The 23,329-nt window shown below is 41.8% G+C and overlaps 1 protein-coding gene across 9 annotated transcripts in view; it reads left to right on the forward strand.

Annotated features, from left to right (window-relative positions):
- The first annotated feature begins 22 nt into the window (after nt 1-22).
- TRPC3 (transient receptor potential cation channel subfamily C member 3) overlaps nt 23-23,329 on the forward strand; it is a 74,975-nt gene continuing 51,668 nt past the window's right edge. For 2 of the 9 annotated variants that reach the window (XM_003899149.4, XM_009207513.3), the window contains exons 1-2: nt 23-612; nt 19,340-20,111. In XM_003899149.4, coding sequence (XP_003899198.1) covers nt 398-612; nt 19,340-20,111 — 987 coding nt within the window. In that variant the 5' untranslated portion in view covers nt 23-397. Of the gene's footprint in view, nt 613-1,172; nt 1,991-19,339; nt 20,112-23,329 lie in introns of those variants that run through there. The other 7 variants (XM_021938759.2, XM_017959028.2, XM_009207511.3 and 4 more) reach the window with 5 other exon arrangements.

Consider the following 23,329-nt stretch of genomic DNA (forward strand, 5'->3'; position numbering starts at 1 on the left):
TCCCTCTCCTTCTCCCTGAGTAACGATGCTGTCCTAGCAAGTGATGCTGTCGGAGACAGGAGACAGGCGCCGAGGAGGCATCGCCGCCGCCGCGGGGCTGGAAAGCCTCTCCCAGCACCAGCGCCCCGCTCGGCCCCGGGCTTCCTCGTCGCAGCCACGGCCGCGGCGGTTGCTCCCACGTTTTGATGGTGGGCGGCGGCAGCTCGGCTTCGGCGCCAGCCTCTAACTGCTCGATCGCTGGCCGCACCGCTCTCCGCTCCTGCCTTCCCGCCCTGGGCCGCCCGGGGCCGCGGAAGCCGCGGGAGGTGGGGAAGGGGCGCCCCGGGAAGACCGCACGGCCGCGAAGGTGGAGGAGGCCGGCAGCTGGTACCCCCAGACCCGGACCGCAGCTGGCGCGATGTCCACCAAGGTCAGGAAGTGCAAGGAGCAAGCAAGGGTGACCTTCCCCGCGCCGGAGGAGGAGGAAGACGAGGGCGAGGACGAGGGCGCGGAGCCGCAGCGCCGCCGCCGGGGCTGGAGGGGCGTCAACGGGGGGCTGGAGCCGCGCTCGGCGCCCTCGCAGCGGGAGTCGCACGGCTACTGCCCGCCGCCCTTCTCCCACGGGCCGGACCTGTGAGTACCGGGCCCGGCCGCGGCCCGCGCCTCGGAGGGCGGTGCCGGGCGGGGGGCGGGAAAGCGCGCGCCGGGCGGCTCCACGACGTGCCCGGGACCTCCGAGACCCACATGGTACGGCCGGGCAGTTCGATTCGGGGTGATTTGGAGGGGACAGCCCTCGGCCGGAGGCTCGCCCCCTCGGTCCCGCGCGGTGGAGGGACTCAGGGGCCGCCGAGTGCGTGGCGGGGGCTCTGTCCCGGCTCAAGCGCACGGAACAGCCCGCAGGCGGGCACTCTGACTTCAGACCGGCATCCTGGCGAACAGCCACTCCCTGCCCTAGAGCCCAGGAGCTCGCACGACTGCCGCCAGGGCTGGGCACCCCTTGGAAGACGGACCCCGGGGTCCCGAGCTTACCTAGGGAGGCCGAGGAAGGTTAAAAGATGTGCACAGACCCAGGCGCGCACTTGAACCCCGAACTTCTCCCGGGTGTCCCAGCATGTAGCCACGCTGGGAACTTGGGTCCCCTCCGACGCTCTGGGACGTCGGGGGCGGGGGCAGAGAAGTGGGGAGTAGGGAGGGGACAGTGCGATACAGGGTGTGGGTTGAAGGTTTGTCCAGGCGCCTCGTCTGTCTGTGGTTCAGGCACAGTTGGGGTGAAACTGGAACTGAAGCCCTATAGGGTTCCCTGAGGGAAGGATTGGGCATCGGGCAGCCGGGGAACTGTTTTAGTGGTAACTTTGGCCGCGGTTCCCGGGCGGAGTGGCTCGCGCCCTGGCACGGGGGCTCTCTTTTTCTCTTTCTTTCTCCCCCTCTCTCTCTTTCTAAACGAAGGAGCGGTCGGCGCGCTAATGCATGAGAAAGAGCAACTTTTCTTAATTTCCAATCTTGGAGACAGCTTTTAATCAGTGCGAGACGCAGAGAAGATAAAAAGAGGGTGATCGGTTTCACAGGGTGAGATGCTCTGTATTTTTCCTGTCACGTACACTGGGAGTGCCGCAGGGCTTACTGTCTTTTTTAGGAAGAAGGCTCAGAACTAGGTAGAGAACTTGGGGTCGGATGGTGGCGGGCGGTGCAGACCGGCTGAGCCGGGGAAGTGGTTCTCCAGGGTGGGGACAGAGGTTCTGCAGCGCCCCCTGCTGCCGGCGAGCGGCCCACCGCCCGAGGCCGAGACCTCCGGGTTGACCCCTGCACCCCATGATCGTGCGCTGCTTCGCCCACGCGGAGTCTGCGCCTGGTCTGGCTGCACCTACCCGTAGAACACAGGAACACAATCAATGGCTGCGAGTAGACCCCGCAGGGAAGAGTTCTGATTTTAAATGTGCGACTCATCCGGATATGGTTCAGTTATTGCTGAAGATAAGCATGGAATGGAAACGGCCCAGGAAATGGAGGGAAGGTACATCCTTTGGGATTAAAGCGCCACCAGCTCACTTCCCCGTCTCCCTAAGGTTTTAAAACATTGTCCATTTTTCCTTTTGCCAAATTAGTTTTTATAACCTAGCTGTTTCTTGGTTCCTTTATAAAATTCTTCTTTTTTTAAAAAACCTTAAATCCTTCCATTAGACACCTGAACTCTTATCTGAGGAAGTAGGGCGGAGCAGAGATTATTCACTTTGCTTCTGAAATTTGAGGCCAATTACACAAAGCCCTGGGGCAAATTCTATTGTAGACTTGCTGTCTCACTGATAATAGAACATCTTTTGTATATGTTTGCTAACTTTACATAATTCAACAAGTAAATGTTGTGGTGTACTTATTTTGTAGAGGTCAAGAAGAAGACCCAGTCATTTTTAAGGAGATATACATTAAAAACTTTTCTTCTAGAGCCGGGGCAGCAAGCTCTTCATGTTTCTTTCAGGCTTGTCACTTGGTAACATCAGAGACTAGCTTGGTCTCTGTAACAGAGATTAGCTGTTTATTCCACCTTTGAGGAGAATACGGCCACTGTTTAATAAACAGTGTTTATTGTTGTTTAAAAGTGAACACGACAGCCTTAGGATGGATTCCGAGAAGGATACCCAGGGTCATTTCAGTAGACAAAACAGCATAGCTGAATTTAAAATTCAGCAGGATGCTGAGGATACAATCCCACCTTTACCAAGATAATTTCTCAGGGTAATTCTGTTGCTGGTTTCACTGCTCCCTGCTCCCCTATTCCATGTGGAAATTTTAAATAGACTGACTTGGTAGGAAAACTGTCACCTGCTGTATCACTAACAAGATTATTTTTACCTGTTGATAGAACTCTTGATTCAACCACTGATTCAAACCAAGACTTCCTTCATCCCAGTTGGTTGCAAACCTAGGACCAAGTAATATGTCATTGTAGTGATGGCCTCATTTTTTTAATAATGTTCCAGTTCAATATATCTGATGAATTCCAAAAAAGGTATTGGAAGGCAGTTTTCATGAGTCTCAATTCAAGTGTTTCTCAAGCATGCATATTTGCAAAGTGTGGGCTAGGTACAGCAAGCCACAAAGATGAGCATGACAACTTTCCTGCGCTCAAGAATTTTAAAATCTCATGAGGGAGAGGTGGGAATGAGACTGGGCATGAGCAATTATGCTGTAAGTTATAGTAAAATCAGTTCCGTTTTCAAAAAAAAAAAAAACATACAAAGAGTGACAAAGGGTCAAGTGCAAAGAAGAAAAGGACAACGTTAGGTTGTGGGGAAATCAAGGAAACCTTTATGGGCCTTGAAGGATAGATAGGACAAGAAGCAGAGACAAGGTAAATACTTAATTCAAGTCCTCTCTTCCCCCACAATGCCAGGCATGTCTAAGGAATATAAGTTGGGTTTGGATGGAATATAGATATGTGTAGGGGAGCAGTGATATTTAGCTGGACATGTTGGTTTGAGGCATTAGTGTGGAGGATCCTATATGCCAGAACGAGGCACTAGGGAGCCACTGATTGTTTTAAAGTAGCAGTAATTTGAGCAAACCCACTCTGAATTGAAGTGACAATTAATAGAAAGTGAAGAGACAAATTAGGAGATGACTGTAACTCTCCAGGCTGAGATTAGGCTCTGTAATAGTGTAGTGTTGGTGGAATAGAAAGGGGAGAAATTGAGGGGAAAAAAAAGCCAGCTAGAATCTATGAAATTTTGCAACTCACTATCCATGAGGGCTTTAAAGAGAAAGCAGGATCAGAGACAATTTAGTGATTTTTGACCCAGATAACCAAGATGGTTGATGCCATTGTTGACAAGAAAAAAGCAAAGGTGAGGATCTGATTTTTCAGATAGTTCTTTTGTTGTTGTTTTCTTTTTAAAGGAATAGTGAATGATCAAATATTTCTGATAGAGGTGTTAAGCAGGGAAAAGGAAATACAAGTTTAAAGCTGTCTGATGGGAATTGTTACACAGTTGTGTGACTACATGAGATTACTCAAAGGAGTGTGAAGAGAGAAAGGGAGTCCAAGCTAGATTTTGAGGGCAAAAAATTTTTGTTTGGAGGGCGGGGAGAAAAAGCAGCAAGAAAAGAGAAACATCGATGCACACTTGGCAAAAACTGAAAAGATCAAGAGAAAAACTTATGACTCTACTGTTAGAAGAATCAGTCCTTGTACGTATTGGCATACATGCACAAAATCATTAGATTTTTCAGCAATGTTATCTTTAACAGAGAAAGATTTCTAGAAAAAAATTCTGTTTAGTTTTTCTTCAGAGGAAGTGCTGCCAGAAAGTAGTCACAATAAAAGCAGTTAATTTGTGTTGTTATATACTACTTCATGCTGTCGTTTATACTCATTCACTTAAATCGCTCCTCTTTAAAGCAGTTTTTAAAATCATTGTCACTTAGCAAATGAGGAAATTAGTACACAGAGATGTAATGTTCTAACACTTCCCCGGCAAATCAATAATAGATCTTCTAATACTCACCTTTATATGATCAAGGAACCAAAAATGAGTCCACAGTGCCTTGTAACTCAGATTACCTAAAACACTTTGTATGTTAGTGTCTGTGGCACTCACTGGTCTTGTATAAATGTTCCAGTCTTGGCTTAGGGCGTGTGTTGGCTCAGGCATTAGACTGGAAGCAGCGCTTCCTTCCCTCCCAACCCTGGAAGGAATCAGATTCTCCAAGTGATTGCTGAATCTTAGGGACAGGAGTCTGAACGTTGAGTCCAGACTGATTAGTGTTATTAAGAAAGAAGCAGCTTTTTTTACAGTTACAGTTTAATTTTTAAGAACAGCACAGCATGGCATTAGACTTAAGGAATTTATTTTTTTAATTTAATTTTTTTTTTTTTTTTTTTGGAGACAGGGTCTCACTCTGTCACCTAGGCTGGAGTGCAGTTGTGCGATCATAGCTCATTGCAGCCTCAAATCCTAGGCTCAAGTGATCCTCACATCTTAGCCTCCCAAGTAGCTGGGACTACAGGCACACACTACCATACATTTTGTAAAATTTTTCGTACAGACGAGGTCTCACTATGTTGCCCAGGCTGGTCTCTAACTCCTGAGCTCAAGCATTCCTCCTGCCTCTACCTCGCAAGTGGCTGTGATTATAGGCATGAACCACTGCGCCACCCAGCCTTGAGGCCTTTAATACTCTGAAACTTTTCTTTATATTATCAGTTGTATAACCTAGAGTAGCAATTTCACTATGTACAATGAGTCGTCATTTTTGTTGGTTTGTTTTAAATTATTTTATGTGGTATCAAAGTAATACACGAATATAGCTTTAAAAGTTAGATAGTGCTAAAAGACTTCTACGAGCATCAGCAAGCCCCAGCAATTTCCTGGTCCCCTCTCCTTTTCTGTGTACTCCACTTTCAACTTTTTCATATACTGATATCTTTTTATTCATATTTTAGATGTTATCAATAGTCTCAGGTGAGAATTTATGTTCACATGTATCTCTTATTCTCCCCGTATCTTCCACAAGATGGTTTATCACAACTTCTGGTTAATATCTTATTTAAGTTCTTCATTAATATGGCCATGTAATCATTGTTCACTGCTAAGTCAAATAGTATAGTATGACTACATTTATTTGATTTGATAATTGGTTGTTTTTCTTGGAGTAAATATTTGTCACATCGTGTCCTTGTTTCTTAGCTAAATCTTATACAGTGTCTAACTGTGTATGTTTTCCTGAAGTTATCCCTTCTAGAGCCCTCTAACTTTCTTTGTATGAGGTCTTTCCCCCACCCCCCCCACCCCACCCCGCTTTAGGAAGCTCTTAGAATTGTCTCTTCATTAGCTCTCTTCTGAAGATGTACCTTGCTATGGATGCTTTCTTCACCACCTGAGCTGGACACTGGGGTAACACTTTCCATCTGGACATTATGTCCTTTAGTTCTGGGAAGTTTTAGTTCTGAGAAGTTTTCCTAACCACCATTTTTATTCTTTGCTTTTTCTAGAATTTCTCTTGTCTTGATGTTGGACCTCCTGACTGATCCCCTAGTTTTTGTATCTCTTCTCTTCTGTTTTCCAATGCTTGCTTTTTCTGTTTTTTCTATTTCCTTGTTTCTATCCCCCAACTCTTTCACCGAATGTATTTCCATCTTAGTGATTGTATTTTTAATTTCTAAGAGTTCTTTCTTGTCTTCTGAGTATTCTTTTTTGTAGCATTCTTTATTTCAGAGATCCAGGGTTTTTTTCCTAATGTTTCTCAGGGGAGAAGAGATTGGGAAATAATAAATCTGGCTGTTGGTATTGACGAACTGGGCAAGAGTCCCCCTGTTCCTAGTTCCTGCCGTCCCGTAGGCCTGGTATCCCCACGTCTAGAGCATTTCTGTTTCCGTATCTCCAGCGATTCCATATCCTATCTCTTATAGGGGTGCAGGAGGGTTGTCACTTAACCATATCAATTAGCAGGTGGGAATGTAGGGGGAGGGTTTCTATGCACTTGTTATACAGCCAATCCCCTCATTTTAGGTTCCAGCCTTATCTCTACTTTCTGGAATTCTTTTTGCCTTCAATTGCTGGGCATTCTCTGGCATTGAGCTGGGTGGATCAGCTTGTTTTCTGTAACAGCCACTCCAGTTGAAACTTCTTTCCGTCCACTAAATGATTTACTATTTTAACAACTCATCACCTTTCCACCATTACATATTGTGGCTTGGAGTTACAGATGTCTCTTGGTTTCATGGAAGATGAAATTTGTGTTGCAGTTCCTTGTTCTCCTTGTTTAGAGAGGTAATTTTGAAAAGGAGAAGTGGTGAGAAAGGCCTTTATTCCACCGTCTGGAGACTGAACATCTCTATGATGGTGTGTTGTGTTTATTTAAGCCCTATCATTGGCAATATTATTGAACATAACCAAGAATGGCAGAAGGAAGAACATTCTTACTCGTAACTGATCTTATTAGGCACATGGAGTAGATAGTAACTTACACTGTGTGGTAAGAAGGTCGTCTGAATTCCCCACCTAAAATCATCTTAGTACCACACTTCTGAAATTTAACAATATAGAATATTTTGAAGAATAATAGAATGTTTGAATTTGAAAGGATTTCATCTAGTCCAGTCTCTTATTTTACAAATTAAGAAACTGAAGCTGTAGGTTGACATCTGATTCACAGCAGCCCCAGGCCATCTGAAATCCCCAGCTTTCCGGGACTGTGCTGTTCGCGCTGTGGCCTCCTTTGGTTAAGCATTTCTGTCTGCCTCAAAGAAAGTTTAAAATTGCATGTACTCCTGGGAGAAGCAATACAGGAAACTATTAATTAGTATTAATTTATTTATGAAATCCAATTAATTCATTTAAATTTGGCTGCTGATGGCAGATCAACTTGAGAAAGTTGGTAAGCTAAGTAGGAGGTCTAGGAATAAGGGAAAAGAGGAGAAAAGGGTATTGCAAAGCACAATTGACCCCCTGCCAAATATTATTTATGATTATCCCTTTTATTAATATTAGAGAGGTGAGAGGATCCCAGTCCAGCACTAGACCGTCTTCTGAGGACTGAGTTAGAATTTTAAGGATTTTTCATTATTGTGCTGGGATATAAAATGTGTCTGTTCTGCTGTCCCTCTCTCTTTCTCTTAAAGTTGTTATTAAACATTGAGCTTTTCCTTTGCCTACAATATCCCATAAACCTTTACTCCCCCCCCCCCCCCCAGCGCCCGCCCCCCCCCATTTATAATAGGCAATCAAACACCATGGGAAATGTAATAGGAGGAAGAAAACTTTACGGAGTTGCTGTGCCCTTCCTAGCTCAGGATTGAGATATCCTGTTTCAGGGAGGATGCTTAAGGAATGATGAATGGCTGCTGGGCATTCTTCTAAGGAAGGGAGGCTCTTTGCTTGTCCAGAAGTCTTGCTTCTCAACCCTCTCCCCTGTACTGCCCTTGGAGTTGCATAACATCCACCCAGAAGGGGCGCCATATTAGTGGGCTGTGCTGTGTGAACACATAGGAGTCTGGCCCGATACAGAGGGTCTGCAGATGTGGACTGGGATGGCTGACTTCACACTTATGCACGAGGGGCTCAGCAGTGACTTTGTGAGAATAACTAGGATTGTTATAGCATTTTGTGTTTAATTTAGCATTTAGGTCAGGTATATTTGTCTTCAATTATCTAGTTAAAAAAAAACAATTAAAAATACTATTTTCTTTGCACTGTTCAAATAATAGGTGATAATATGGATTTGGTCCTAGGTCCTTTTAAAAAATGAGAATTAAATGTCCACAAATGCGTGACTTGTTAAGGAAAATGTGTGACTTGTTTTGACTTTAGATATGGATGATAATGATAGAAAACCAGATCCCTTTATTCTATTAACTATATGTATATAATTGATAGTGACTAATGTATTTAAATATGAACTTCTCTCGGGTCAGTAGAAGTTCCTTAATTTTATTATCTGAAGTCATTTTGTCTGAATTCTTGTTCAAGTATAGACTGAATTTATATAACTTTTAATTTCATTGTCACTGATCTTCCTGAAATAATAAAAATTAGTTTTAAAAAGCATTGTGAAGATGAGTTTGAGATTTGTTTAATTACTGATTATTAAAAGTTATTAATTTTAAGATTTATCTTCTGTTTGCCTCTAGATTATCCTGATAAAATATAACTATGTAAAATCAAAATCAAGAGATATAGAATGCATCAAATACTTTTGTGGTGTAACCAAGAATTAAATGTTATTAAGCAGAAATTTGCTTTGAAAGAATGATTGTTGACATTACTTTTATTATTATTAATTTATATTATTCGTGACATTCTTTTTTTATAGATAAATCACTTCGATGCCCCTCCACCACTGCTTCTTCCACACATAATCATATGTGACCAGGGGTATTCTGTAATCTAGAGGGGGAAAATTGTCTGTTCCTTAGGTCTTCAGTGATGTGGTTTAAGTATGTGTGCATCTGTGCACCCATCCCTCCAATAGATCTCACCGTATACTAAAAGCCAAGCATATGGATATGAAAAGAGGCAGCCTTTGCCTTTAAGAACATTTTAGCATCACTGGGGAGATAGGCATGAAGACAGACAATTGCAAAGCAGTACAGTGGTTGGTTTAATGGGGAGTTATACACAAAACACAGTCCTAGAAGCATAAACATTTAAGTTCTAGAAGGCATTTGCTTGAATACTTTCTTGGGCACATACATTTAAGAAGTATTACCAAGAAGTCATGCAGGCAATGGCTAAGGGTCCTCACTTCTGCTCCAGTGTACTTTTAGAGGGAGCAATGCACTGTTAAGTATCTGTTTGCTTTTCTGGTTTTAGCTGCTGAGGAATCTGGCAAAGAGCTACTCATGCTTTCATGAAAAGAAGGAGAGATAAAGCAATGGAGATAGACCAGGGTTCCTCTCCTTAAGTACATAACAGCTTCTTGCTTCTGACAGTCATTAGAGCAAATGCCAAAATTATCATATGTCTAATAGATGTTTTTTAAGTTTTCTTTTTTTTTTTTTGAGACAAGGTCTCATTCTGTCACCCAGGCTGGAGTGCAGCGGCGCAATCTTGACTCACTGCAACTTCCGACTCCTGGATTCAAGCCATTCTCGATTCTCGTGCCTCAGCCTCCCAAGTAGCTGGGACTACAGGCATGCACCACCACGCCCAGCTAATTTTTGTATTTTTAGTAGAGATGGGGTTTCACTATGTTGCCCCAGTTGGTCTAGAACTTCTGGCTTCAAGTGATTCATCTGCTTCTGCTCCCTAAAGTGCTGGGATTACAGGCATGAGCCACCATGCCTGGCCAAGATTTATTAAAATTATACATGAAGAATTCTGAATATAATGCAGGCCAACAGAAACTATCAGGGAATTCATTACTGTGGAGACCTAAATATCTCTCTGCGCTTATAAGTGCTGGAATGTTTACATTTTAAATATTTATGTGTGTGTGTCATGGGGCGGTGGGAAGGATGAGAATCTTTATAAAAGAAAGCTGTGCTTTCCTCTTTCTTCAGTGAAGCACTTTATCTTGCTGGTTTGGTTGTTACTGTGACAATGTATTATTGAGCTCTATGATGTGTAGGTAGATGTAGGCTGAGAAGTAGGTATGAGATACTTGTGGACTACCTGTGCCCATGTACCCTCTAACTAAACAGTTGAACTGATGGGCTAGCTTTCTCTACCCTTGCATGCTGGTGCATTTAGTGGCTACTGGGGTTCAGTATCCCCATTCCACTTCTTTCCCTCCAAAAAATATATATTAAGAGATGTTCAAAATGTGTGTTTTTGATGATATTAAGACTGTTTGTCAGATTCTCTCTCCTCCTTCCAACCACATACACATAAGCCTACTGTGTAGATGTCAGATGTCTCCAGAGGTAGGCGCATTGACTGACAGGTGCCTGCTTGCCAGGGAGATTATGGGATTTTTCTATTTTTTGACTTTTCTTCTCTGATTTTCTTGTCCTTTGTCAGTACCTGCTGCTTCCCACCCTCATTACCATTTCCAATTATCACCATCTCCATAGTGTAACTAACATGGTGGCTGTTCTCTAACACTTTCCCCCACCTCTGTGCTTTTCTCACTACTTATCTTCTGTGGCTCCGTCTGCTCTTCTTGCCCTTCACAAACTGATGGACAGGATCCTGGCTGGTTAGCGCTGTCACTTTCTTCAATGTGGTGAACTCTCCATCCAAACATTTTGGATGTCATTCTCATTAACTCAACTCACAGTGATGGTGTTCTTACTTTGCTTGCTTGCTACATGGGTTGAACAGTTGGTTAATCTTTACGTCATTCAATAAAGGATTTGAGGTGACTTCCTTAATAATGTTCATGTATTGCAACATGCTAAGGAGCTTGTGATTCAACCCAAAGAGCCATGTTAGAAGCTATTCTTTGTAGAACCAAAATGTTCCAACACATAAGCTCAGCATACATTTTAATAATGATACTTGGATTTATAACCCATTGTTCATTTTCTTATTCCCTAGCAGCATCATGATAAAGTAGCCAGGAAGAAGACCTCTGAGCTCTAATTTTCTAGTTCTGTACCCCTCAGTGACTTTAAGGGAGGTACCATTCTGATGAAGTCTTTTAATCTGCAGAATTAGTATCAATTGCCAAGTATTTTTGAACATAGAGTACATTGTATAAGGTACAGTGGAGATAATATATCAAGAATAAAACACAAGAAGCATAAAACGTTTATCCTCAATTGAACTTGAGGACATGAGTGTCACAGGAGACAATAGTCAAGGAGATGAAATAAAATTAAGTGTCTATTATTTATGAGTAGACTACCTATATTACAAAAGCTCAGGCTGACGTGGTCAGGAATGGCTTCAGAAAGGATCAAAAGACTCAACATTTCATACTGAACAGAATCTTGTGGGTCATATCGGCATCGCTCTGTGAAATGTGACCCTCTGTATACAGAAGTGTGATGTAAACTGGACCACTGATGGTAGGAAGGATTTGAACTAGTGAAGAGCAGAAATAACAGTATATTCAGGGAGGGAAACGTAAGAGGAACATCCCAGAGGTAGGTGTAAAAGGGTCAAGAAATCATTCACAACTTGGATGGGCAGCAACGTCTAGCTCCTGTAATCTGCCTGTAACAAAAGTCTGTCTCCTCAGCCTCCCACCTACTGAGTAGGAGAGAAAAAATTAAATGCCCAATCTGTGGTTCACATTAGTGTGTTTTTGCTTACTACACAGACACTCAACAAGTGAATAGTGCAATCAATAAATTAAGCAATTAAGTCAATTAAGCAATTAAGCAGTTATGTGAATTGACAAGGAGGGAAGGCTTGCTCTGCGTTTTGCAGGGATTTGGTCAGTTAGGACAGTGTCTCCCCATGTCTTGAGCTGGCGTGGAAGGGGTTTTTGCTTCCTGATTCTTGTCCCCCAATCTCCAAAAGGGCTCAGAGTCTCAGTGGCCTGTCTGCCAGCATTCAGCACACTGCAGAAAGAGGCTGGGAGGCTGACCTCTTTTATCTTAGTTTGATACTAAAAGTAAATGTTTATTTGGATAAACTTGCTCAGGCTCTCGGGAACTACCCTTTTCCCTGCTCCTCTCTGTCACATCTGGCCCTTGGGGGAGGGGAGCTTTCCCCCTGGACGGGGAAACAGTTAGTGTCCTCTAATTCTTCTGGTCTCTGGGCACTGTTCTATGTCTACTTGGGTGCTGCTTGTCAGCAGAAGTAACTGGGTCTAGGCTGACTTTCTTTTGTTAGAAATCCAGATATGCTCCCTCAAGTACTTGGTTTCATCAGAGCTCCCACCGCTACAAAGCCCAGCACCTGCAACATCCTCCATCCGCCTTACAGTACCAGCAGTCTGTCCCAAGCCTTAGTGCAGGCTACCTGGCTCTCATAGCAGGGTCCACATCGCAGGGGAGATGAGGGTGGCTTGAAAAAGCTCTTTGCTTTACCCACATCATTCCATTACTTAACCAGTATTTAAGGTACTTCCTTACTTATTGAATTCACATCTTGACTTTTACTTCCTTGCTGTTGTTTATTTATCCTCCCAGAACAGTAAGCATCATGGCTTTGCTGTCAAAAGTGGGAGAGCTATCTTGTCTGCACAATGAGAGCACTTTATGATCAGGGTCCTTCAGGATGAATTAGAGGAATAAAGGAATTGAGCAAATCTTTTCATTAGACAATTTCTCTTTTCTCAAATTCTGCTTGCAAAATCCTCAAAATCATTCAGTCGAAAAATGGAAAAATCCCATAATTTTTTGCTTGCAAGAATCTGAACTTCTCCATGATCCTTTTCTTTTCACTCCTCTAAAATGTATCTTCTTGAACTCCTCTTGAATACACTCACCCAACTCTATGCTGCACCACCCACCCTCCAGGCAGAGATGTCCTGAGTCAACCAGGGCAAAGATCTTGTATTGAAAAGGCAAAAAAGAAGAGCACCTTAATATATTTTCAACAAATATCCTTAATAGTACGGGAGTACCCTTGACAGTACAGGAATAGCAGAATAATATGTTTACAGGACAGTGAAGAATGAATCTGAGGAACAAGGGAAGGAAATTTGGCTAGGCAGGGTGGGGTGGGCTGTGACCGTCCCTAAAGGTCATACAGAGGAGTTGCGACTGATGAAAAGAGCAGTAGGGGGGTTACTAATGGTTTTCTGGTTGTTTTTTTTTTTAAAGAGAAGTGTGATCTGGTGAAAGCAGAATTTACGAACAGGAAGATGCTGGGCATGTTTGTCATGTATAAAGAGGAGAATCAGGTACAGCTGGAGACAGTGAAAAATAACATTCAGACAGATTCCAGGTTGAATCCCAGTTCTTCGTTATTTTAGCATTTGTGTTACCTTGGGCAATTTCATTTGAGCTCAGTTTTGTTATCTATGAAACAGAGAAAATTATAACTACTTCGTAGTATTGTTACGAGAATTAAATATGATAGTGCATTGAAAACACTACATACATATGAGGTACTCAAAAAAGTTTAGTTGCCTTCCCTCATGCCATCTCTGCTGGGAAGCTGTTACAACATCCTAGCTATTGCTTGATAAAGATCTGGAGGCTGGTGCTGGCAGTGAGAATTGGAAGGAAGCATTCAGTACAAGAAACATCCCAAAGCAGAAGCTTTAGAACTTTGTGACTGACACGATCATAACAGTGAGTCATAGATGACCTTGAAATTTCTAAACCTGAATAATCAGCCTGAGATACAAATGTTAGGAGTGGGAGCTGCTTTAAGGAAGAAGGTGAGTTGGGGCATTTTAGAGTGGCCATGGGACAGACCACAGTACATGTGGGACCTGAGGTCAGGTGAGAGGATGGGATCTAGGAAGCAATTTGGAAACTCAACTAAACAGATATTTATCAATATTTACTTTCTATGGGTCACTGGGTAGAACTCTGTGGATAATGATAAATAAAACATGACTGTACTGTCTATGAATGTGTACAGTAGTGGCATATATGAGAGGGTATTTATTAATACTCTGGTTTTTTTTTTTTTTTTTTGAGATGGAGTGCAGTGGCCGGATCTCAGCTCACTGCAAGCTCTGCCTCCTGGGTTTACGCCATTCTCCTGCCTCAGCCTCCCGGAGTCTCGCTGTGTTGCCCAGGCTGGAGTGCAGTGGCCGGATCTCAGCTCACTGCAAGCTCTGCCTCCCGGGTTTACGCCATTCTCCTGCCTCAGCCTCCCGAGTACCTGGGACTACAGGGCCTGCCATCTCACCCAGCTAGTTTTTTGTATTTTTTAGTAGAGACGGAGTTTCACCGGGTTAGCCAGGATGGTCTCAATCTCCTGACCTCGTGATCTGCCCGTCGTGGCCTTCCAAAGTGCTGGGATTACAGGCTTGAGCCACCGCGCCCGGCCTTTTTTTTTTTTTTTTTTTTAAATAAAGTCAGACACTTGAGTCCGGGAGCCTGAGGTTGCAGGGAGGCAGAGGTTGCAGCGAGCCAAGATCCTGCCACTACACTCCAGCCTGGGTGACAGAGTAAGACTCTGTCCCAAATAACTTAAAACAGGTTTAAAACACATGGAATATAGGATATTTGTTTTTAAATCTATGTGAGAAATCATTTAAAAAAGGAGAAAGACTGTGCCAGAAATTTGGAATAAGATAGTAATAATAATTGAGCAGTTTTAGTTCCTAGCTATATTCCTGGATACCGTAAGAGGGGTCAGGGGAGTGAGGGTTATACAGTTTTTATTATTAAAGGACAAAAACTCATCTGAAGAGAGAGGCTTGTTGATTTGCAATTCTAGGTTGACTTTGGCACTTTAATCCTCAAAAAAGGTACAAAGAATACTATAGTGAACAATCTATTTAACTCTTTAATTGTTTTTGTAAAGATACAATAACATTTTAAAAATATCACTCCTTCATAAAAGCAAGGTCTTGACATTAAATGGTCACTGCTGAAGGCATTTCTGTAGGCTGCCTACTTGCTGTGCTGTGGTTTAGGTAAATAGCTTCCTGGAGACCAAATTTTAAATAGTTAATAAAGTTTAGGGAAACTAAATGAATGTGAGACTACTTGTCCCTTAGCCTGTGCTGCTCAAACATATTATTTCCACTTCATTTTTGGCAGGACCAGAGTGACAACTGCTTGAAGGCCTCATAGTCAGGGGTCATTGATCCAGGATGCTCCATTATTTTTATATTGGAGGTTCCCAGGAATTGTAAAGGACTTTCATTTAAAGTACGTATTTCAGGGTCCAACCATGAGAGATTCTGACTTAGTTCATCTGGAATGGGGCCCAGAAATCTGATTTCAACAAGCCTTCCAAGTGACCTTGAGGCAGGTGGTACTCAGGTCACACTTAGAGAAACCCTGTCGGAGGTCAGATGAGTTCATAGGAAAGTTATGAGAACTGAGGAGTGTTACTTGTATTTTAGCTTCTGAATAGAGTAGAGCAGAGGGTTCCCTATGGTTCCACCACAATATTTCTCAGAAGAGCCTTTCATCTGCTTAAGTGTTTTGTTTGGACAAATTCTAGGATCGCAAAAAGCATGAAAAAAAATGTTTTGCCTTAAAATGTATTGTCAGTGTCCTCATTCAGACTGCCATGACAAAATATCATAGAATGGGTGACTAAAAAAACGAACAAACAAAAAAACCCAGAAATTTATTTTCTTCCAGTTCTGGAGACTGGAAGTCTGAGATCAGGGTGCCAGCATGTTCGGTTTTTGGAGAGGTACCTTGTAGGTGGCCACCTTCTCGATGTTTCCTTACATAGGAGGTAGCAGGGTGAGGGGAGCAAGCCCTTTTGTCCTATAAAGGCACTAATCCCATCATCAGAGCCCCATCTTTATGATCCTATGATTTCATAATAATCTCCCAAAAGCTCTATCTCCAAATACTATCACATTAAGGGTTAGGGCTTCAACATACGAATTTTGTGGGGACACAATTTGGCAGTTGGATATTACTAGCTATCTGTATTAGTCAAAAGATGCTTAAACATGGCCCTCATAGATCTGCGGGTCAGTGGTACTCCAATGCTTTTACTAGAAAGACGTCCCTGCAGAATGTACTGTCACAGTGTTGAATGACCCATTGGATGAAGATCAGAGGGTAGGAAATTCCTGGCAAAATAATTTTAGTGTTAACATTGCTAGAGTTAAACATTCTGTCCCATTCACCCACATTCCTTCCGTATTTTTCATGCTAGAAGAGATACATTGTCAAGGACAGCTGAGATTATGTTTATGTATTGTGGATGATGTGAATATTGACTCGTTCCATCAGTTCAGACTAATGAAATTTATCTTAGTACTATAAGGAAAGTTAACAAAAAGACACTTCGATTTGTGAATTTACCATGAGTGACATTGTCAGCTCTTTTATTTTGATAAAACAGTATAATTTATTCTAATTGAGATATCTGACTTCTCAGTGTCAAAAGTTTTTAAAGACAAAATAAAAATGACATGTGATTTGTTCTAAAATCAGACATTTCAGTTCAAATATATAGTATAGAGGTATAGCTTCTGAAGGAATAAGATAGTATTAAGAAAAAACCTAAAATACTAAGAAATATAAAGGAAAAATTCATGAAACAATGATGTCCTAATATTCTCAACCCTGTGTCTTTTGGGAGAAATAATAGGATTTTTATAAGTGATTTTCCCTGTAGGTAGCAATCATTAAATTAAAAGCCTTTCCACCAAGATGTCACTTTAATAAGGGTTTATTTTCCCAAAGATAACGCCTCTGAGTATTGAAATTCTGACATATATACTCCGCATGTATTTCCTCTCATCGATACATAATATTTTATACAACATGGAATTTCTTGTCATTTGAAGAATATCAATTCATAGATTAATAATAAAAATATTGACCCAATGAAGTCAGTACCACTAATAGTCATAAAATATACTTATTGCTATCATATTTACAAGATTTTTTTAAAATCCTTGTCATAGAGTTTGGTCTTGAGACAAAGTTCTCTTCTATGCAGTTCTTGTCCACCTAAAAGTCATTATTATACCAACACACACACACACCCCCCACACATGTCCCCCAACTCAGACTTGTACCCTGTCCTTGTCTCCCACACATACCACACATCATACACTCTACTCCACACCCTCCCCTACACATCATACCCTACTCATAACAGCCAAATACAGGACATTTATTTCACTTCAGAAAGATTATAATGTAATGATTTCTAATAAATACTTATATTTTAACATTTTTGTCAACTAAGGGATTAAAAAATAAAAATTTTAATAAATAAAAATGTAAAACATTAATTTTATGTTTAATAAAGAGATTCACACTGTGGTTAAAACTATTCAAAATATGCAAGAGGGTATAAGTGAAAAGTGAAAGTCCCCCTTCCTCTATGACTTCTTAGTCCCAGCCCAGATATGACTTCAAAAGCTTCATGTGTTGATTTCTAGAAATTGCTACAAATACATATGTGTATATCTAACAAATATGTTTATTTAATTTTTAAAAGTTGATCAGTTGACACTAGTCGAGCCATTAGAATTGGGTGCCAGTCACAGCACTGTGTCCTTGCATAAGTCAACAAGCCTCTATGGGGACCCCTTTAGTTGCCATACCTCTATAGAGTCAGGCTTGCCCAGCCACATTTGCCTTAGTCCCTATCCGGGAGACCTTCTGCCAGTGGCTTCTGTGCTCCTCTCTCTGTTTGGGGCCCTCAGAGCTGAAAACGGAGTTGGCACTGGGCTGCCTCTGAGTCCTCTTGCCAGGGAAGCTTCCCAATTTAGTCATCCACCCCAGGCACCCAGGGAGGCCGGTATCCTCTCTAGTTAATTTTCAACTTCTGACTCCACGAATACAGTTTTTTCAATGGTAGGAGGTATTTCTGGAATATATATTCTAGAAATAAAGCATTTTCTTTTCTAGCCATTCACTTTTAACTTTGACTTATTTGCTTCAAAAGTCAGTATTGTGGAAAAAGCTTTATCTGGTACTTTTTGGTACAATTCATCCCACCAAAAATCACAGATTTTTAAAAGGAAGTTATCTTGAATGTTGGAACTGGGTAAGGTAAGGTATAGATTTATACAATATTTGTGCAATATTTTAATAGCCACAAAAATATTGCACAGACTATTGAAAGATTATAGATAGTCACAATGTTAAAAGTGTTTATTTAGCATTGTTTTTCAGAGACCCTGAATTTCTGAAAAAGCTTTTTATTCATGAGGAAAATCTGGAGAACTTTATAAAATTCGATTTTATACCTGGCATAAGGATGATGCACAAGGAAATGAAATTATTTACCTAGCATCACGGAAATTAAGATGTGAACTCAAATCACTGTACACATCAATTGACATAACTTTTATAATGCAGCTAAATAAATCTCAACTAATGTGGTTGTGTTAGGATTTCAGTGCACATTGATCTGGATGTACAAATAGTACCCAGCTGCTTTACTCACAAAGTAATTCTAGTGATTTTTAAACCATAATCAAACCTTATCCTTTCAGTTCCAAGAGGCAAATATGTAATACTAGTAATTAAATAATTCTCATTACAAAGGCACAGTTGTTTTCAATAAAATCAATCTAGGTTGATGCTCAAATTTTTAAATTGCTAAATCTTGTCTGCATCTTTGAAAAGATAAATCCTGTAACTTGGGGATGGGTGAATCCCTTTAAGAGAAATGCATAAGGTGGAGGGTGTGGGGGCGAATGGCAAGTAACTGTAGTCCTAGCTACTTGGGAGGCGGAGGCGGAGGATTGCTTGAGCCTAGGAGTTCAGGGCTGCAGCTGTGATCTTGCCACTGCACTCTAGCTTGGGCCACAGAGACCCTGTCTCTAAAAAAATATTTAAATAAACAAAAATTTTAAAGAGAAAAAGATGAAACTAAGATCCTGCAAGATGATACTTGGCCTAAACCCTGTGCTTTTTTAGGGGGCTGAAGGTCAATGATTTTATTTAGTTAAAAGGATGCAATAACTTGGCAGGAGTGTTTTGGTCTCATTCTTGAAAAAGTTAACTTCCCTTAGCCTTCAAGCCTAGTACTTTAATGCCAAGTACCTGCAAGCCTCAATGTCCAAGACTTTTAAGAGCAGAAGGTACGATGAGTTACATCTTTACTAGGGTCACAAGGAAGGCCTGGGTATATGGAAATTTGTATTATTCCATCTGAATATCATGTTCTAGAGAACAGGAGCATTTGTTCTGAAGGGCTACCGGCTCCCTTCTGGGATCTAGCAGCCAGGGTTAGATTACAGGTATCACTTTCAGGCAAGTAGTTAGCAACGATATCGCTAGCAACTGAGCCGGCCCCCTGCAGACAGAGGTTTGCAGTGGGTACTGTGTATTACAGAAAGGGCCCTGACATGTGAAAGGAAGGAATATGCCCTAATATTCTACAGTTGTTTTATCGTTGCTACTGATTAGGTCCATGGAGGGAAGCCCATCCCTGAGACGCATGACGGTGATGCGGGAGAAGGGCCGCCGCCAGGCTGTCAGGGGCCCGGCCTTCATGTTCAATGACCGGGGCACCAGCCTCACCGCCGAGGAGGAGCGCTTCCTCGACGCCGCCGAATACGGCAACATCCCAGTGGTGCGCAAAATGCTGGAGGAGTCCAAGACGCTGAACGTCAACTGCGTGGACTACATGGGCCAGAACGCGCTGCAGCTGGCTGTGGGCAACGAGCACCTGGAGGTGACCGAGCTGCTGCTCAAGAAGGAGAACCTGGCGCGCATTGGCGACGCCCTGCTGCTCGCCATCAGCAAGGGCTACGTGCGCATCGTAGAGGCCATCCTCAACCACCCTGGCTTCGCCGCCAGCAAGCGCCTCACTCTCAGCCCCTGCGAGCAGGAGCTGCAGGACGACGACTTCTACGCTTACGACGAGGACGGCACGCGCTTCTCGCCGGACATCACCCCCATCATCCTGGCGGCGCACTGCCAGAAATACGAAGTGGTACACATGCTGCTGATGAAGGGCGCCAGGATCGAGCGGCCGCACGACTATTTCTGCAAGTGCGGGGACTGCATGGAGAAACAGAGGCACGACTCCTTCAGCCACTCGCGCTCGAGGATCAACGCCTATAAGGGGCTGGCCAGCCCGGCGTACCTCTCGTTGTCCAGCGAAGACCCAGTGCTCACAGCCCTAGAGCTCAGCAACGAGCTGGCCAAGCTGGCCAACATAGAGAAGGAGTTCAAGGTAAGCTTTGCGCTCTACCCCGGCTGCTCTGCGTGCTCACCCACTTCCCCACTGCTGCCTGGCCCGCTCTGCCACCGTTCGTTCCACATTCGATTTTGCCCAGTGAATGTGAAATCACGAGGGACTGAGAGCATCATTCAGACCTCGTCTGATGTTTTCTTTCTCCCTCTCAATGATGGTGCTGTGACAAATTCGCTTTGGGGATCCAGTATTCTGGATCAGAGAGCTATAATTATGGTGCCGCTCTGTGTTCTGGGTAAGCATTAAATAAAACTCAAGATTTCTCCCCTTTTTGCTAAAAGGAGGGTTTTGGTGTGACTTTTTGTCTTCCAAATCCTTCCTCCTGTTTTGTAGTTAGTTGTATGGTAGCACATAAGTAGTAATAGTTTGTTTTATTTCCCCTGAGGGAGTGTACCGTTTCTGGAGTTCCTGCAATACTAGGTCTGTGTTGGACTGGACAGAGCAAGCTCCCATTCCATCTCCACGATAGTGTTAGTTTTGAATGCACTGTTCATTGGCCCAAGCATTTGTGTATCCCTTTAGAATCAAAAGTCAAAAGACCAATAAAAAATACTATTAAAGTCATTTCACTGATATGACAAAATGCCTTTCCCTGAATTCCGCATATGTATATTCAGAATGGTGAGCCGCAGATGTCAGTTCAATCTAGAAATATGAGGACAGCAAAGTGATTTGCTTTAAGGGATTTTTTTAATGAGTGAACTTTTTTCCTGGACATTATTTTCAGTCAAGCAGTATTATTTATTTTTATAAAAATTAACATTAACGACAGGTCATTTTTATTTTTTGATCAGTTGCTACCTCCTCCTATGCATTTTGATTGGTTCTGGCTACTAAATCTGGGTATTTCATAGTTCTGATCAATATCATTTAGACTGTTTTTGGCAGATTCTTGTCTCCCATTTCCCATCTAAAAAGATGATTGTAGACATCAATTCCTTAAATTATTTTCTAGATGCTTAGTTAATCTTTTTAGTTGAGTGTTATGGTGTCAGATCACAGAAAAAGTGATTATTCTTTCACATCTGAATATAGTTTTTATAGTTAGTGAGATTTACACAAATGCAGCTAGCAATATAATTCAGGTTACAGAAAATATACTTTGTCCCGGTGTTGCAAGAAAATGGGGGGAAAGTGGTCCCATCCCTTTTCCATACACACAAAATTCTCTGGATATCCATCAATGCTCATTTTGTCCCAGTGGAGATCTGGACTTACTATAATTTTGTTAATCCATTAAAATTTTTTCTGATGTAAAAGCTACACACATTTATTGTAAAAAATTTCCAAAAAAGGTAAAATACAAAGAAGAAAGTAAATGTTACCTTATATCTAATCCCTTTGAGGAGATTCATTATGTGGTATTTGAAAAGATTTATTTACTTGGCCCCCAAATGATTATTTTTTTAGATAGAACTCAGAGCAAGTTGGAAACTCCAAATTCTGTTTAGAGACAGTAGAAAAGCACGTAGGTAAAGCACTTTTAAATATCACTTTGTTATTTTGAAACAGTAATTAAAACATAATTCTAAACGTATTTATTTGCCACTGTTTCAAATGCCACACAAACCTTGTTTTTACACATTTTTCTTGATATATACTGAAAGTCTGCAAGAGATTCTATAAAAGGGAATATTTTCTAAGATCATGTTTTAATAATTTACTAAAGATGGTGATGTTTGCAATTCCACCCAGAGACGTCAGCTCAGTGCAACTATGGTAAGAGAATTTGTTATTCATAGTTTTACCCTGAAGCTGGCTAGATCCATATTGGCAATGCTTAGAATCTCTTTCATTGTAACTTAAAGAGTCACCTCTGATAACCTTTCAAGGGTGGGGAAATATCACAAATGAAGAGGCAAAAAGAGAGAAAACACAGTTGAATTCTAGAGAACATCTATAAAGCTGCCAAATATCTATAAGGATATGCAAAAATCATCTAAATCTCCCAGTTCTTTTTTCTAGATTATATGGAAAGTGCTTGTGTAGCAAGATAGCCCTCTCTGAGCCGAAATTAAGACAGTTCTTTAGAAATTATAGTCTCCGAGGACTTCATGTCTGTCTTCCCTAACTCAATGTGCCATTTCTCTCTCATTTTTACCTGTCCTTGTTATTCCTTTCTTATCTGTCTTTATTTCACCTTTCTCCCCTCTTGTCCCATGTTCATGTCCATCTGTCAGGGCTTTAGACAGAGAAAATAGTGCTTCCATAGCACTGACCCAGAGACTGAGCTCTGAAAAGGCAGTGAAAATGAAGCTCATTTCTGAGGCAAGCAGGTAACCTAATTTGCCCTATTCCATGGTGTTCGCTATATTCTTCCCATGGGGACTTTGAGCTCAAAGTGTTAGCCTTGAAATAAAAAAAATAGTTCCCTAGTGAAAAAGAGGTGATTTTTTTTCCTTTTAAAACACCTATATTTATTTTATCTTATCAATGGCCCATAATATCTAGTATCTCACCCCTGAAATTGCCATCATTTAGGTGCTTCAGAGAAGATTCTCAGCCACTCTGCAGTTTTCACATTTCTTTGAGAAATGCAGTAGGCATGGTGCTGAAAACATGTGAAGGTCAATACCCTAAGAGGTCAAACATTCTAGGGTACAGATTTAGATAAATTAGTGGAGGATAGCTCGGTGACAGGTTATTAAAGAAATATTTTGGATGTGCAAATGCCATTTGAAGCTATTCTGAGAAACAGAATATTGGAAGGATAGACTCTTGGTCTAATCCTCCAAAATGTCAGTGGCAAGGAAGCCAGTCATTTATTAAGCTGTGAGAACGCAAATTGAAATTTTCTAGTTCTGACTGAGTCATGACGCACCTTTTGTGTAAAAATAAAGAAGTGGGGAGAGGCGTTTGCTTCCCTGTGCCTCAGTTTTCCTCTCCTTAAAGTAAAAAAACAATTTCACCTTATATCACACTACAGCTGTAAGGAAGGAAAAAAAATGAATATAAAAAGCAAGATGACATTTTATAGCAGGAAAATACTCTAGGAATCATCTTTAATTTTGCAAAAGAGAAAGCAAAGGCTATAGGCAACATTTCATATGCTAAGCCTAGACTTGAGTGTCTTGAGTCCCAGTCGTAGGTATTGTATCTAATATAATGTACCTGGTAATATCGAAGCACTTCTTAGCACCTAATTTGTACCAAACATGTTCTAAGCATTTAATCCTCATAGTACCAATATTGGGTAG

The sequence above is a fragment of the Papio anubis genome, chromosome 3 (assembly GCF_008728515.1).
Source record: "Papio anubis isolate 15944 chromosome 3, Panubis1.0, whole genome shotgun sequence".
Lineage (NCBI taxonomy): Eukaryota > Metazoa > Chordata > Mammalia > Primates > Cercopithecidae > Papio > Papio anubis.